This window comes from Mobula birostris, chromosome 3 (assembly GCF_030028105.1).
Source record: "Mobula birostris isolate sMobBir1 chromosome 3, sMobBir1.hap1, whole genome shotgun sequence".
Taxonomy (NCBI): Eukaryota; Metazoa; Chordata; class Chondrichthyes; order Myliobatiformes; family Myliobatidae; genus Mobula; species Mobula birostris.
Window position 1 is genome coordinate 3,660,284 of NC_092372.1, and position 17,016 is coordinate 3,677,299.

The 17,016-nt window shown below is 48.3% G+C and overlaps 1 protein-coding gene across 1 annotated transcript in view; it reads right to left on the reverse strand.

Annotated features, from left to right (window-relative positions):
* Positions 1 to 216: 216 nt before the first annotated feature.
* Positions 217 to 17,016, reverse strand: part of LOC140194870 (lipoxygenase homology domain-containing protein 1-like) — a 351,891-nt gene continuing 335,091 nt past the window's right edge. Inside the window, exons 44-47 of the mRNA XM_072252157.1 lie at positions 15,200 to 15,370; positions 7,413 to 7,551; positions 3,861 to 4,022; positions 217 to 2,956 (exon numbers count right to left, since the gene is read on the reverse strand). Coding sequence (XP_072108258.1) covers positions 2,476 to 2,956; positions 3,861 to 4,022; positions 7,413 to 7,551; positions 15,200 to 15,370 — 953 coding nt within the window. The 3' untranslated portion in view covers positions 217 to 2,475. The remainder of the gene's footprint in view (positions 2,957 to 3,860; positions 4,023 to 7,412; positions 7,552 to 15,199; positions 15,371 to 17,016) is intronic.

Consider the following 17,016-nt stretch of genomic DNA (forward strand, 5'->3'; position numbering starts at 1 on the left):
CCTCACCTTCCCACGAGTTCCACCTCTCCCTCCCTCACCTTCCCACGAGTTCCACCTCTCCCTCCCTCACCTTCCCACGAGTTCCTCCTCTCCCTCACTCACCTTCCTAAGTTTCACCTCTCCCTCCCTCACCTTCCCACGAGTTCCACCTCTCCCTCCCTCACCTTCCCACGAGTTCCACCTCTCCCTCCCTCACCTTCCCACGAGTTCCTCCTCTCCTTCACTCACCTTCCCAACAGTTTCACTCACTTCCTGTGATCCAGCCTTGGAGGACACAAATACTTTATCTAACAAGCTCAAGGTGATCTCAGTAGTATACCTATTCATAGAAAACTGCAACACAGAAACAGGCCCTTCAATCGTCTCATCTGTGACAAACTACTAATCTGCCTAATCCCATCGACCACAGCCCTCCATACCCCTCCTATCCATGTACCTATCCAAATTTCTCCGAAATGGTGAAATCAAAATCGCATCCATCACTTGTGCTGGCAGCTCATTCCAAACTCTCAACACCCTCTGAGGAAGTTCTTCAGAAGTTCGTATTATCTCTTCCAGACCCACTCTCCTGCCTTCTCTCCAGAACCTCTGACACCATGACTAATCACGAACCTATCAACCTCTGTTGTAAATATACCCAATGACTTGGCCTCCACAGCTGTCTGTGGCAATGAAATTCCACAGATTCACCATCCTCTTGTAAAGAAATTCCTCTTTGTCCCTCATCTAAATGCACATCCCTCTGTTCTGAGGCTGTGCTCTCTGGCCCTAAACTCATCCTGTCCATGCTCGCTCTGCCTAGGCCTCTGGTTTCTGAAATAACATTTCAGATTGTTTGGAAACTCTGGGGTTGAAAGTCTTTTTAATGAAGACATCTTTTCTTCAACATTATGTCCGAAGCATTCTACTGGATTCTGAGGTTCTCTGACTTAACAAGAATGGTTTGGCTTGTCTGCTCTCTTGTTGTGTGTTACCACACAAAGCAGTAATTGGCAAAACTTACAATCCATTAATCAGCAAATTAATCTCATCAATTATAGAACTAATGAAATTAATTCTATAACAGATAAATTATAGACAGGGCTAGGATGGCCTTCTGCATTTCAGTTTCCCTGACTTCCTTGGGGACAAATCCAAAGTGAATTTGGATAACTTTTTGATTCTCCTCCTCTCCCTCCCACTTGGGAAGCTTGGTGGTACCTGGTGCCACATGTGAGGCCCCTGCTGGAAAATGCTCCAGTCCACTGTTGTGCTGAGTGAGCCAATTTTGGCTAAGATAACAACAAACCAATAACAAACAGTTCAAGATTCCTATCAGGCCAGCTTTTGGAAGTTTGCAAGACTTGAATCTGAGTTGAACCGGACCATGGGTTGAGTGGGAGGTGTATGAAATGAAGTATTGAGGGAGGTCAGTGGAGCCGTAGGGTGTCAAGAGAAGGTTCCTGTCTAAATTAGAACAAGAATGTAAAACATTACATAAAGCCTTTGACCTATGACATTGTGTCAAACTTTCAACCTACTCTGGGATCAATCTAACCCTTTCCTCTCATATAACCCTCCATTTTCCTGTCATCATGTGCCTAAGAGTTTCTTAAATGTCCCTAATGTATCTGCCTCTACCACCACCCCTGATAGCACATTCCATACACCCACCACTCTCTGTTTAATGAAAGGCACCTCTAACATCCCCTCCAATCACATTAAAATGATGTCCCCTCATATTAGCCATTGTCACTCTGGGGAAAAAAGTCTGGTAATCTACTGCATCTATGCCTCTTATCATCTTGTATACTTCCATCAAGTCATCTTTCATTCTTCTTTGCTCCAAAGAGATGAACCCTAGTTCACTTAACCTATCCTCATAAGATATACCCTTTAATCCAGGCAGCACCCTGGTGAATCTCCTCTGCACCCTCTCTAAACCTTCCTGTAATGAGGCGGCCAGAACCGAGCGCAGTAGTCTGGGTGTGGTCGAACCAGCGTTAGAGAAGCTGCCCTTCAGCGGAGCACTCATTACAGGAAGATACTCAGCTGTCTTCTGCCAAGTGTATGAACAGGTTGAGGAGGTCACAAACTTTAGAAATGAAGAAGATGATGGTTCCTGTCTGACTCAAGGATCTCCGAACCACAACAAAGCTGGACCAGAGGTTGTCCATTCAATCCCACCCAACCCAGCTGAAGCAGCCAAGCCCTGGTTCACACTGTTTGGAGGTGGTAAGCATTTTCCCTGCTGTCCCCATATCTCAGGCTGCCACGCGTGTGATCGGAGCTTTCCAAACTGATACTGCATAGCTCATAGGACACTTGATAAGAATAAATTATCAAGTGTCCTATGAGCATGATGCCTTTCTGCTAATGATCATCTATTAAAAGCCACCGCTAGGGTACGTTGTCTGTAGCTCCACCTCGGCAGGTGTCTGTATCCTCATTGGAGGAGAGGCTTCCACAGAGAGGAGGGAGTGTTCCTACCACAGGTTAGTACTTAGGGTATAACTCTCTGAATATCAGCCCATCTCCTCTCTTCTTATCCAGCCACTTGCCACATGGAAAAATGGTGGTGACACCGGTAGCGGTGTTGGTAATCTCAACACGTTCCAGCATCCAGCCGGCATTTGCTTTGGCATTGTCGTGCTCAATTTTCACCTTGGTTAACTCCCCCAGATCCAGCATCTCCAGGATGAAGCGGTCAGTGCTGCCGCGCTCAAAGAGATTCCGGAATTTGTGCTTCAGCCTACGGAGGCCTGAGTCACTGTTCGTTCCGAAAATGGTTATGGAGACATTGGCATCGGTTCCGGCACCCTTCACGTCACCAGTGAGTACGATAATCTCGTATTTGACAGGTACTAGACTGCGTACCTTGCTGGCAAAACTCTCCAATACCTTTGTGCACTCAAAGACCTGGCAATCATCTCTCTTGTGGCTGAGCTTTACCTTTGCATTGCACTCAAAGATGTAGCTGAAAAAGAAACGTATTTACGTGATTTCACAGCTAGGGAAACACCGATTACCGTAAAGACGCAAGCCGTCAGGTACCCACATTGTGAGGACAAGCATAGTTTCTGATGAGGGGACCTCACCTTGAAGAACTCTTGAACAATCGAGACTTTTTAAAAACTCATTCATGTATCTCTATGTCAGATCTGTGTATTTTATCTTCGACTATTCTCCATTTTTGCCTCAGAGATACCCTTTCAAAGTTGGTAAGGAGTGGTAAGGTAATGTAGGTCAGTGTAATGGCAGCTGTAGGTTCAGGGTTCAATACCACTGCTTTCTGTAAGGAGTTTGTATGTTGTCCCTGTGACCGCGGGGGTTTCTCCGGGTGCTTCAGTTCCCTCCTACATTCAAAAGATGTATGGGTTGGGGTTAGTGAGTTTTGGGCTTGCTTAGTTAGCCTCGGAAGCATGGTGACACCTGCAAGTTGACCAGCCCCTCCTTGGACTCTGTTGGTCATTGGTGCAAAAGGCATAATTCACTGTATGCTTTGATGTTTCGACGTACATGTGACAAATAAAGCTAATCTTTGTAAAAGGAGTGGAGGGAGATAACAAATAAGCCCTGGTGGATCAGACTCAAAGGGCTAAATAGCCTAATTGTGCTCCTCGTATTACCATCTAAAACTGGACCTCAAGATCCAATCTGTTGTGGTCAGTTTTATGTTGGTGGGCAATAGATTGAGATGCTAAAACTCTGGGGAAACTGCAGGCAGTGCAGAGGGAGCGGGGGTGATATATCTTCCTAATGTATCAGGGTTCCTGATCTGCAAGGAGAGAATTGTAATTCCAGTGGTTCCGAGTCCTCTCCCCACCCCATGGGGTTCTTGCCCAGATTCAATGGTCCTCCTCGCTCTCAGCAGGACTTACTTGTTTCCAAGCTCCTTCTCTGTGACAATGACCTGCTGGACGTGCCAGTCCACGTCACCTTTCGAAGTGACTCTACGCCCATCTCGCGGACAGTGACCCACTAAAATTGTTGCGATGTCGCCAACGTTTTTTGAAGAAAATTCAAATTTGTCCTTTGCCCCCCTAATGATAAAAAAGTAAGAATGTTTAATCCAGCAATCAATTAACAGGGATGTAAGTTCCCCTTGTCTTCACCTACCACCTCATCCAGAACATCATTCTCCGTTAATTCTGCCATCTACCACGCAACACATCTGTCCCTCCTCCCCACCCTCTGCTTTCCAAAGGATTTCTCCCGCCAAAGCAGCATTTCCCAGTAGCCAACCATTTTAATTCCAATCCCCATTCCTATTCTGAAATGTCAGTCCATGGCCTGCTCTACTGCCATGATGAGACCATTCTCAGGGAGAAATTTCATATTCTGCTTGAGTTTCCTCCAACTTGATGGCATGAACATTGATTTCTCTAACTTCTGGCAATTTCTCCCTCGTTCCCCTTTTCCTTTCTGGGTTCCCTCTCACCCCTTCTCCTCACTTGCTCATCATCTCCTCATACTTCCCCTCCTCCTTTTCTTTCTCCCATAGTTCACTTTCTTCTCCTATCAGATCCCTTCTTCTTCAACCTCCTACCTCCTCCATCTATCACTTCCTAGCATCTTAGTTCATCCGCCCTCCCTCACCCACCCGCCAACCTTCCCCCACAGCTGGGCTCACCTATCACCTGTCAGCTTGTACACCTTCTTCTTCTTCTCTCACCTTCTTATTTTGGCTTCTTCCCCCTCTCGAGCCCTGATAAGACCATAAGATAAAGGAGCAGAATTAGGCCATTAGGCCCATCAAGTCTGCTCCTTCATTTCACCATGGCTAATCCAATTTTCTTCTCTTCCCAATCTCCTGCCTTCTCCTTGTATCCCTTCATGCCCTGACCAATCAAAAGTCTATCACTTCTGCCTTAAATATACATAAAGACTTGGCCTCCACAGCTGCCTGTGGCAAAGAATTCCACAGATTCAGATTTTGCCTCTGGATAAAGAAATTCCTCCTCATCACCATGGGCTTGTAGCTTGTCAAGCAGCCTCAAATGTGGCATCTTATCAAAGGTTTTCTGAAAATCCAAATACACCACATCAACTGATTCTCCTTTGTCTTTTTTGCTTGTTATTTCTTCAAAGAATTCCAACAGATTTGTCAGGGAAGATTTTCCTTTGAGGAAACCATCCTGACTACGGTCTATTTCAGGTTTATTATCACTGGCATGTGTCATCAAATTTGTTAACTTAGTAGCTGCAATCCAATACAATGCATAATATAGAAGAAAATAATAATAAATAAGTAAATCAATTACAGAATATGTATATTGAATAGATTAAAATCATGCAAAAAGTAGAGATAATATATATTTAAAAAGTGAGGTAGTGTTCACGGATTCAATGTCTGTTTAAGAATCGGATGGCAGAGGGGAAGAAGCTGTTCCTGAATCACTGAGTGTGTGCCTTCAGGCTCCTGTATCTCCTACCTGATGGTAACAGTGAGAAAAGGGCATGTCCTGGGTGCTGGAGGTCTCAAAAATATCAATTGTTCAATCTCCTCCACAGATGCTTCCTGACCTGCTGAGTTCCTCCAGCATTTTGTGCATGTTAATCAATTCTAAACCTTTCTCATGAAATAAAGATATCAGCTCACCACAGTGCCGTTTTTATCATTTTTTTTTTGAATGTTCATATTAAATTCCAAATGGGCCACTGTACAGACTTATGGTTGTTGTCACCCTGGACAAATCTCCCTTTTCATTAGCACTACAGCTAATACCAGGGGACATAATTTGAAGTGGGCAGGTGGTATGGTCTTCTCCGTGGATTGTCATCTTGTCATGGTGGAGAAGCTTGTGTGGTCCTGAGATCCCGAGAGCGATGCTGTCTGGAGCTATGATCCTGGTAGGGTCACCCATGGCGGTAAGGTCGAGGGTGAGGTCCCTGACAAAGAACAATCCAACCAAGACCTCAACGGTGGAACAGGCAAACAAAGTTACTTCGAACTCAATGGCTGTGAAGGCGGATGAAGGCTGCATCAAATCCATCAGCTCCAATCGTCGTGGTTTCCATGCCACTGGAATCAGTTGGTTGATTTGTGAAGTATCGTGTGCTTCTTGGAGTGCAACATCAAGTACACGTTAAACAAATACACGCACAGGCGTCTTTGCTCTGTACGGAACGAAGACCATTATCCTCGACCTCGAGGGATAGCCACGACAATGACGACAGTGGTACGGGGGGACGACAGAGGAAAATTCTTTACACCGACAGTGGTGGGTGTGTGGAACGTGCTGCCAGAGGTGGTGGTAGAGGCAAATATATTAGGGACATTTAAAGGACTCTTAGATAGGCACATGGATGATAGGAAAAAATGGAGGGCTATATGGGAGGGAAGGGTTAGATTGATCTTGGAGTAGGTTATACGAGGGTGATTGATAAATTCATGGCCTAAGGTGGGAGGAGTCAATTTTAGAAAACCTAGCACATTTATTTTTCCTACATTTACACACTTAGTCCAGCGGTTGTGGAGCGTACGGATCCCTTCTTTGTAGAACTCGGTGTCTAGGACCTCCAGCAAGCGGTCCACAGCAGGGGTGATTGATAAATTCATGGCCTAGGGTAGAAGGAGATGAGTTATTAACTTCAAACTTCCTGCATTTTCACTCAGAGTTGAACTGCAGGTTCTTGTAACGAGAGCCGCATAACTCATCTCCTTCTACCTTAGGCCATGAACATATCAATCACCCCTGCTATGAACCACCTGGAGGTCCAAGACACTCTCGTTACATGCCCGTGCAGTTCATCTCTTTGAGTGATAATGCAGGAAGTTTGAAGTTAATAACTTATCTCCTTCTACCCTAGGCCACAAACTTATCTACGAAGAAGGGATCCGTATGCTCCACGACCGCTGGACTAAGTGTGTAAATGTAGGAGGGGAGTATGTTGAAAAATAAATGTGCCAGGTTTTCTAAAGCTGACTCCTTCTACTTATCACCTCTCGTAAAGCTGGTACCACAAAGGGCCTGTACTGTGCTGTAATGTTGTATGATCTATGTTCATATTCATTCCATGACGCAGCTCTGTGAAGTTGACAACTTTTTCTGCCACTGTTGACACTTTCACCAGGGTCACCTGATGCTGATGGTGGAATGCCCCTTCTATTGGTACAGCTCTCCAGTCTTCGCTCGGTGAAATGTCTTCTTCTGCAGCTGCACTTTGCTCGAGATGAGCAAGTGTTGCAGGCTTGTTCTTGCAGAAACATGGCTCCAGGTCACGACACTTGGGCAATTGGGCAATATTTTGTAACTGTATGCTTTTCTGCTATCATAATTATATGTGCTGTAAGTGTGTGTGACTGTTGGCTGTGTTATGCATCTTGGCCCCAAAGGAACACTGTCTCTTTGGTTGAATGACAATTAAACTTGAATTTTATTCGCATTACCCTTTGGAAAGGAACAAAAAACAATTCACAAGAATGCTACCTCAGGAACTTCTTCTTCTTGGATGAGTTTTCCAGCAGGAATTCCTTGGATTTTCCTTTTTTCCCTTCCAGCACAATCCACACGTTCTCCTTTGTCTCGGCATCATCGCTGTCGCTGGTCACGACAAGGATCTCATAGCCTACGATGGAAAGATTACTGAGACATAATGTTTGGAAGACAATGGAGTAGTCATAGTCAAAGTCATACTTTATTGATCCCGGGGGAAATTGGTTATACGGCATAAGCGCAATCAGCTGGTCCCTGGAATAAACAATGCGACCATACTGCTGCCCCGCTAATGAGACGTGTCCGAATGTAACCTTTTCCAGCGCTAAAAAACCAAATAAAATTCTCTCCACCAGCATGTTAGAGAGGGTGCAGCTTCAACGTGTTACCGTGAGAAAAAAAATACAACAAATAACCTAAGTTAAAAAAGTTTAAGAAGTAAGAAAAGGAGCAACTGTAACAGGCTGCATGCACGACCCTAATGCGCACAGATGAACACAGTATTACTCTCAGTAGCAGCTCTTAAAACATGCACTTACCTTTCATTCTTAAGTGTGAGGAAGCCCTGTTGTGTGGAACAGTTACCAATATTCCCACAATTAATAAACCAAAATAATAACTGTACTATTCCTCTATCTGACTGAATAACTCTACAGAAACACAATCTTGTAGTTAAAGTAGATGGTATAAAGCACTTAACACTTAACTACACTCGGTGGCCACTTTATTAGTTAGCTCCTGTACCTCGGGGTCTTCTGCTGCTGTAGCCCATCCACTTCAAGGTTCAACATGTTGTGCATTCAGAGATGCTCTTCTGCACACCACTGTCATAACACATGCTTATTTGAGTTAATGTCGCCTTGAACCAATCTGGCCATTCTCCTCTGATCTCTTTTTTAACAAGGCGTTTTTGCCCCAGCACTGCTGTTCACTGGATGTTTTCTGTATTTCACACCATCCTCTGTAAACTCTAGTGACTGTTGTGTGAAAATCCAAGGAGAACAGCAGTTTCTGAGATACTCAGGTTACCCCATCTGGCACCATCATTCCATTGTTAAAGTCACTGAGATCACATTTCTTCCCCATTCTGATGTTTGTTCTGAACAACAACTGAACCTCTTGGCCATGACTGCATGCTTTTATATATTGAGCTGCTGCCACAGGATTGGCTGATGAGATATCTGCATTAACGAGCAGGTGTACAGCTGTACCTACAGTAATAAAGTGGCCACTGAGTGTAATTTAAAGGAAACCAATCAGCACAGAATGGCTTGGTATAGAATCAGAAACAACAGAAAATCTGCAGATGCTGGAAATCCAGAGCAACACCCACAAAATGCTGGAGGAGCTCAGCAGGTCAGGCACCCTCCATGGAAAAGCGTACAGTCCACACTGGTCTTGGCCTGAAACGTAGACTGTACTCTTTTCCATAGAGGCTGCCTGGCCTGCTGAGCTCTTCCAGCTTCCTGTGTGTGTTGCTCGGTATGGAAAATTAATTTCTCACTAATTGAACAAAGCTTTCCTTAGGATTAGGGCACTGGATGAAGCTTTTAGCTTGACTGAGGATTAGCTTTGAAGCAGGCAGACTGTGAGAATGCCGATTTACTCTGTTCTGGGTTCTGACCCTCCAGACCCATTTTTATCGATGGACACAGCACAGTAGCTTAACGGTGTTACAGTGTCTGTGACCCGGGTTCGATTCCCGTCACTGTGAGTGTTTACGTTCTCCCCATTACCGTGTACCAGTCAGTATAACGTAATTACAGTGTCAGTGACCAGGGTTCGATTCCCGTCACTGTCTGTGAGGAGTGTGTACGTTCTCCCCATTACCGTGTACCGGTCAGTATGAACTCTGTTTGTGTGTAGCAGGATGCAGCTATTTGTCTGTCACGCAACACACACAGAAGTTGCTGGTGAATGCAGCAGGCCAGGCAGCATCACTAGGAAGAGGTACAGTCGACATTTCGGGCCGAGACCCTTTGTCAGGACTAACTGAAAGAAGAGATAGTAAGAGATTTGAAAGTGGGAGGGGGAGGGGGAGATCCAAAATGATAGGAGAAGACAGGAGGGGGAGGGAGGGAGCCAAGAGCTGGACAGGTGATTGGCAAAAGGGATACAAGGCTAGAGGAGGGAGAGATCATGGGACGGGAAGCCTAGGGAGAAAGAAAGTTGGGGGGGGAGCCCAGAGGATGGACAAGGAGTTATAGTGAGAGGGACAGAGGGAGAAAAAAGAGAGAAAAAAGGGGGGAAAGAAAATAAGTAAGTTAGTAAGGGATGGGGGACAAAGGGGAGGTGGGGCATCAACGGAAGTTAGAAAAGTCAATGTTCATGCCATCAGGTTGGAGGCTACCCAGACGGAGTGTGGCTTCATCTTGACAGTAGAGGAGGCCGTGGATAGACATGTCAGAATGGGAATGGGACGTGGAATTAAAATGTGTGGCCACTGGGAGATCCTGCTTTCTCTGGTGGACAGAGCGTAGGTGTTCAGCAAAGCGGTCTCCCAGTCTGCGTCGGGTCTTGCCAATACATAGAAGGCCGCATCGGGAGCACCGGATGCAGTATATCACCCCAGCCAACTCACAGGTGAAGCGTCGCCTCAGCTGGAAGGACTGTCCTGTCTTCTCCTATCATTTTGGATCCCCCCTCCCCCTCCCACTTTCAAATCTCTTACTAGCTCTTCTTTCAGTTAGTCCTGACAAAGGGTCTCGGCCTGAAACGTCGACTGTACCTCTTCCTCGAGATGCTGCCTGGCCTGCTGCGTTCACCAGCATTTTTTGTGTGTGTTGCTTGAATTTCCAGCGTCTGCAGATTTCTTCGTGTTTGCACTTATCTGTCGTTGTTGCTTTGCCGAGATCGAGTTCCGAGATTTCAGCCACTTTTTAATTATTTGTCTGTGCTGCAATATTGAGACTATAATACAAGGGAGCAGCACTAGGCTATTCATCCCTTCGAATCTGCTCCTGCTCCACCGTTCCATTATGGCAGACTGATTATCTCTTTCAACCCCATTCTCCTACCTTCTCCCCATAACATTTCACACACATTCTAACTAAGAGCCTATCAACCTCTGTTTTAAATCAACCTAATGACTTAAAGCCATCTATTGCAATGAATTCCACAGATTCACCACCGTCTGGCTAAAGAAGTTGCTCCTGATCTCTAAGTGGACGTCGCTCTAAATTGAGGGCATGCCCTCTGGTCCGAGACCCCCCCACTACAAATGCCCTCTGGTCCGAGACCCCCCCACTACAAATGCCCTCTGGTCCGAGACTTCCCCACTACAAATGCCCTCTGGTCCGAGACTCCCCCAGTACAAATGCCCTCTGGTCCGTGACCCCCCCACTACAAATGCCCTCTGGTCCGAGACTCCCCCACTACAAATGCCCTCTGGCTCGAGACTCCTCCACTACAAATGCTCCCTGGCCCGAAACTCCCCCACTACAAATGCCCTCTGGTCCGAGACTCCGCCAATACAAATGCCCTCTGGTCCGAGACTCCGCCAGTACAAATGCCCTCTGGTCCGAGACCCGCCAATACAAATGCCCTCTGGTCCGAGACTCCCCCACTACAAATGCCCTCTGGTCCGAGACTCCCCCACTACAAATGCCCTCTGGTCCGTGACTCCCCCACTACAAATGCCCCCTGGCCCGAGACACCCCCACTACAAATGCCCCATGGCCCGAGACTTCCCCACTACAAATGCCCCATGGCCCGAGACTCCGCCAGTACAAATGCCCTCTGGTCCGAGACTTCGCCAGTACAAGTGCCCTCTGGTCCGAGACTCTGCCAGTACAAATGCCCTCTGGTCCGAGACTCCCCCAGTACAAATGCCCTCTGGTCCGAGACTCCCCCAGTAGAAATGCCCGCTGGTCCGAGATTCCCCACCTACAAATGCCCTCTGGTCCGAGATTCCCCCACTACAAATGCTTGCTGGTCCGAGACTACCCCACTACAAATGCCCTCTGGTCCGAGACTCCCCCATTACAAATGCCCTCTGGTCGTTGACTCCTCCACTACAAATGCCCTCTGGTCCGAGACTCCCCCAGTACAAATGCCCTCTGGTCCGAGATTCCCCCAGTACAAATGCCCTCTGGTCCGAGACTCCTCCACTACAAACGCCCTCTGGTCCGAGACTCCCCCATTACAAACGCCCTCTGGTCCGAAACTCCCCCACTACAAATGCCCTCTGGTCCGAGACCCCCCACCACAAATGCCCTCTGGCCCAAGACCCCCCACCACAAATGCCCTCTGGTCCGAGACTCCCCCACTACAAATGCCCTCTGGTCCGATACTCCCCCATTACAAATGCTCTCTGGTCCGAGACCCCCCCACTACAAATGCCCGCTGGCCCGAGACCCCCCACTACAAATGCCCGCTGGCCCGAGACCCCTCCACTACAAATGCCCTCTGGCCCGAGACTTCCCCACTACAAATGCCCTCTGGTCCGAGACTCCCCCAGTACAAATGCCCTCTGGTCCGAGACCCCCCCACTACAAATGCCCTCTGGTCCCAGACTCCCCCAGTACAAATGCCCTCTGGTCCGTGACTCCCCCACTACAAATGCCCGCTGGTCCGAGATTCCCCCACTACAAATGCCCGCTGGTCCGAGACCCCCCCACTACAAATTCCCTCTGGTCCGAGACTCCCCCACTACAAATGCCCTCTGGCCCGAGACTCCCCCACTACAAATGCCCTCTGGTCCGAGACTCCCCCACTACAAATGCCCTCTGGTCCGAGATTCCCCCACTACAAATGCCCGCTGGTCCGAGACCCCCCCACTACAAATTCCCTCTGGTCCGTGACTCCCCCACTACAAATGCCCCCTGGCCCGAGACCCCCCCACTACAAATGCCCCATGGCCCGAGACTCCCCCACTACAAATGCCCCATGGCCCGAGACTCCGCCAGTACAAATGCCCTCTGGTCCGAGACTTCGCCAGTACAAATGCCCTCTGGTCCGAGACTCTGCCAGTACAAATGCCCTCTGGTCCGAGACTCCCCCAGTACAAATGCCCTCTGGTCCGAGACTCCCCCAGTAGAAATGCCCGCTGGTCCGAGATTCCCCACCTACAAATGCCCTCTGGTCCGAGATTCCCCCACTACAAATGCTTGCTGGTCCGAGACTACCCCACTACAAATGCCCTCTGGTCCGAGACTCCCCCATTACAAATGCCCTCTGGTCGTTGACTCCTCCACTACAAATGCCCTCTGGTCCGAGACTCCCCCAGTACAAATGCCCTCTGGTCCGAGATTCCCCCAGTACAAATGCCCTCTGGTCCGAGACTCCCCCATTACAAATGCCCTCTGGCCCGAGACCCCCCACCACAAATGCCCTCTGGTCTGAGACTCCCCCACTACAAATGCTCTCTGGTCCGAGACTCCCCCAGTACAAATGCTCTCTGGTCCGAGACCCCCCCACTACAAATGCCCGCTGGCCCGAGACCCCCCACTACAAATGCCCGCTGGCCCGAGACCCCTCCACTACAAATGCCCTCTGGCCCGAGACTTCCCCACTACAAATGCCCTCTGGTCCGAGACTCCCCCAGTACAAATGCCCTCTGGTCCGAGACCCCCCCACTACAAATGCCCTCTGGTCCCAGACTCCCCCAGTACAAATGCCCTCTGGTCCGTGACTCCCCCACTACAAATGCCCGCTGGTCCGAGATTCCCCCACTACAAATGCCCGCTGGTCCGAGATTCCCCCACTACAAATGCCCGCTGGTCCGAGACCCCCCCACTACAAATTCCCTCTGGTCCGAGACTCCCCCACTACAAATGCCCTCTGGCCCGAGACTCCCCCACTACAAATGCCCTCTGGTCCGAGATTCCCCCACTACAAATGCCCGCTGGTCCGAGATTCCCCCACTACAAATGCCCGCTGGTCCGAGACCCCCCCACTACAAATTCCCTCTGGTCCGAGACTCCCCCACTACAAATGCCCTCTGGTCCGAGACCCCCCACCACAAATGCCCTCTGGTCCGAGACTCCCCCATTACAAATGCCCGCTGGTCCGAGACCCCCCCCACTACAAATGCCCTCTGGCCCGAGAGTCCCCCACTACAAATGCTCGCTGGTCCGAGACCCCCCCACTACAAATGCCCTCTGGCCCGAGAGTCCCCCACTACAAATGCCCGCTGGTCCGAGACCCCCCCACTACAAGATAGAGCAGAAGCAAGGGGGAGCCAGAGTGGGGAATGGACAGAGGGAAGCGGGAGGGGAAACATTACCAGAAGTTGGAGAATTCAATGTCTATGCCATCAGGCTGGAGGGTGCCAAGACAAAACGTGAGAAGTTGCTCCTCCAACGTGAGTGTGACCTCATCTGGCAGTAGAGGAGGCCACATACTAACACGTCAGGATGCATATGGGGATTTGAATTCAAATGTTTGGCCACCAGGAATTTCCGTTTTTTTGCAGATGGTGCGGAGGTGCTCGACAAAGCGATCCCCCCATTTACAATGGGTCTCACCAGTACAGATGAGGCCCCATCGGGAGCAATGATACAATAGACTACCGCAGCAGACCGGCAAGTGAAGTGGTGCCTCACCTGGAAGGACAGGTCAGCACCCTGAATGGAGGTGAGGCGGGAGTTGGAAAGGCAGGTGTAGCACTGTTTCTGCTTGCAGGGATAATTACCAGGAGGGAGTTTAGTGGGGAGGGATGACTGGGCAAGGGAGTCACAGAGGGAGCGATCCCTGCGGAAGGCGGAGAGTGGGGGAGAGGCAAAGGTGTGTTTGGTGGAATATGTGCTGGTGGTATTTGGTGTTGGGTCCATTGTTATTTGTCATCTATATCAATGATCTGGATGATACTGTGGTAAACTGGATCAGCAAGTTTGCTGATGATACAAAGATTGGAGGTGTAGTAGACAGTGAGGAAGGTTTTCAGAGCCTGCAGAGGGACTTGGACCATCTGGAAAAATGGGCTGAAAAATGGCAGATGGAGTTTAATACTGACAAGTGTGAGGTATTGCATGTTGGAAGGACAAACCAAGGTAGAACATACAAGGTTAATGGTAAGGCACTGAGGAGTGCAGTGGAACAGAGGGATCTGGGAATACAGATACAAAATTCCCTAAAAGTGTCGTCAGAGGTAGATAGGGTCGTAAAGAGAGCTTTCGGTACATTGGCCTTTATTAATCGAAGTATTGAGTATAAGAGCTGGAATGTTATGATGAGGTTGTATAAGGCATTGGTGAGGCCGAATCTGGAGTATTGTGTTCCGTTTTGGTCACCAAATTACAGGAAGGATATAAATAAGGTTGAAAGAGTGCAGAGAAGGTTTACAAGGATGTTGCCGGGACTTGAGAAACTCAGTTACAGAGAAAGGTTGGACTTTATTCCCTGGAGCGTAGAAGAATGAGGGGAGATTTGATAGAGGTATATAAAATTATGATGGGTATAGATAGAGTGAATGCGAGCAGGCTTTTTCCACTGAGGCAAGGGGAGAAAAAAACCAGAGGACATGGGTTAAGGGTGAGGGGGGAAAAGTTTAAAGGGAACATTAGGGGGGGCTTCTTCACACAGAGAGTGGTGGGAGTATGGAATGAGCTGCCAGACGAGGTGGTAAATGCAGGTTCTTTTTTAACATTTAAGAATAAATTGGACAGATACATGGATGGGAGGTGTATGGAGGGATACGGTCCGTGTGCAGGTCAGTGGGACTAGGCAGAAAATGGTTCGGCACAGCCAAGAAGGGCCAAAAGGCCTGTTTCTGTGCTGTAGTTTCTATGGTTTCTATGTGCTTAGCATAGGCATATGGAACGCTTGTAAATCAAACACACGTGTGCGTTCTGAAAGGTCCAGGATGTCATTGTTGGCGCAGGGGAGTTCACGAAGGATCTGGCCATCATCCTCGCTCTTGGCAAGCCAGCGGTCACAGGGGAATCGGAATGTTTCTTCCATGCTCTCATCCTTCACCTCGATGAAATCCAGGTGCCACCCGGCTGCTGGGCCTGAGGGGTGACAAAAGGCTTTCGTCAGTAACAGCAACACAGAGATTCTGCAGAAATCCAGAGAAACAGACACACAGTGCTGGAGGAGCTCAGCAGGTCAGGCAGTATCTATGGAGGGGAATAAACAGTCAATATTTTGGGCCGAGACTCGTCATTAGGGCATGTCCTGAAACTTTGAATCTTTATTCCTCTCCTGGCCTGCTGAGTTCCTCCGGCATTGTGAGTGTGTTCATCAGTCGCACACCAGGTTACCTCTGTCGCCTCCACGTGTCCTTGCTAAAGGGATCTGGAGATCTCAATGTTCAAAGTTTCTTTATTATCAAAGCATGTATTGTCTGCCATATACAGCTTTGAGATACATCATCTTGCAGGCAGCCACAAAGAAACACAACTGAATCCATGAAACCCCCACAAAGGTCATCAAACACCCAATGTGTAAAAAAAGAAATCGTGCAAGTAATTCACAAAAAGGGCTGAGGTGAGTGCTGACACCTGCAGGCCAGTTCAGTGTTGAGGTGAATACTGATGCCTGCAGGCCACAGCCACGGGGTCAGGTTCAGTGCTGAGGTCAGACATCCCACCCTGCAAAAACTCATTTCAGGGAGGGAGCACCATCAATTTGCGGGAGACTTCCGGGAGAGGTGGGAAGTCTGCAATAGAGTAGCTCCCTAGCAGCTAACCAGCTAGTTTAAATAACGTTAGCTATGCTAATGAATGAATGACACCTGTTAAACTCACCTCAACATGTCTTTTACAGTCTTAACCCACCGTGGGCAATAGAAAAGTCACTGTTGCAAACAGTGCAGCGAGCAACACTGTCATTATTTTGACCCCTATTAGGCAGGGGTACACTTTAGTGTAGTCTGGGGTGACGTATGTTTTATATTTTCTTTTTTTGGAACACTCTGCCACTCTGACTTTTTTTGGAACTCTCTCGCTCATAGTCTCACTCTCTATCGCACTTGCTTTCTCGCTCTTGCTCTTGCTCTCTCTCTCTCTCTCTCTCGCTTTCTCGCTCTCACTCTCTCTCGTGCTTGCTTTCCTGCTCTTGTGCTCGCTCTCTCTCGTGTGTTCTCTCACACTTGCTCTCAAAAAAATCAATTTCTGGGATATTGTATATAATTTGCGGGCATCAGGGAGCCACTATTAATTTGCGGGAGACTTCCGGAACTTCCGGGAGAGGTGGGATGTCTGTGAGGTGGTGCTGATGGCTGCAGGGCTATGGGGTCAGGTTCAATGCTGAGGTGAGTTAAGCCTCATTGAGTATTGAGCTGAACACCTGTTTATCCTTTGCCCTTTTGGCCTTAACACCTTAATCTTTTTAATCTGGCTCAGAGCTTAAATTGGACCATAAGGCATAGGAGCAGAATTAGGCCATTTGGCCCATCAAGTCTGCTCCACCATTCAATCACGGCTGATGCTTTTTTTCTGTCTCCTCCTCAACTCCAGTTCCCAGCCTTCTCCCCGTAACCTTTGATGTCATATCCAGTCAAGAACCTATCGACCTCTACCTTAAATACACACAATGATCTGGCCTCCACAGCTGCTCGTGGCAACAAATTCCACAAATTCACCACACTTTGGCTAAAGAAATTTCTTCACATCTCTGTTTTGAAAGGGCGCCCCTCTATCCTGAGGCTGTGCCC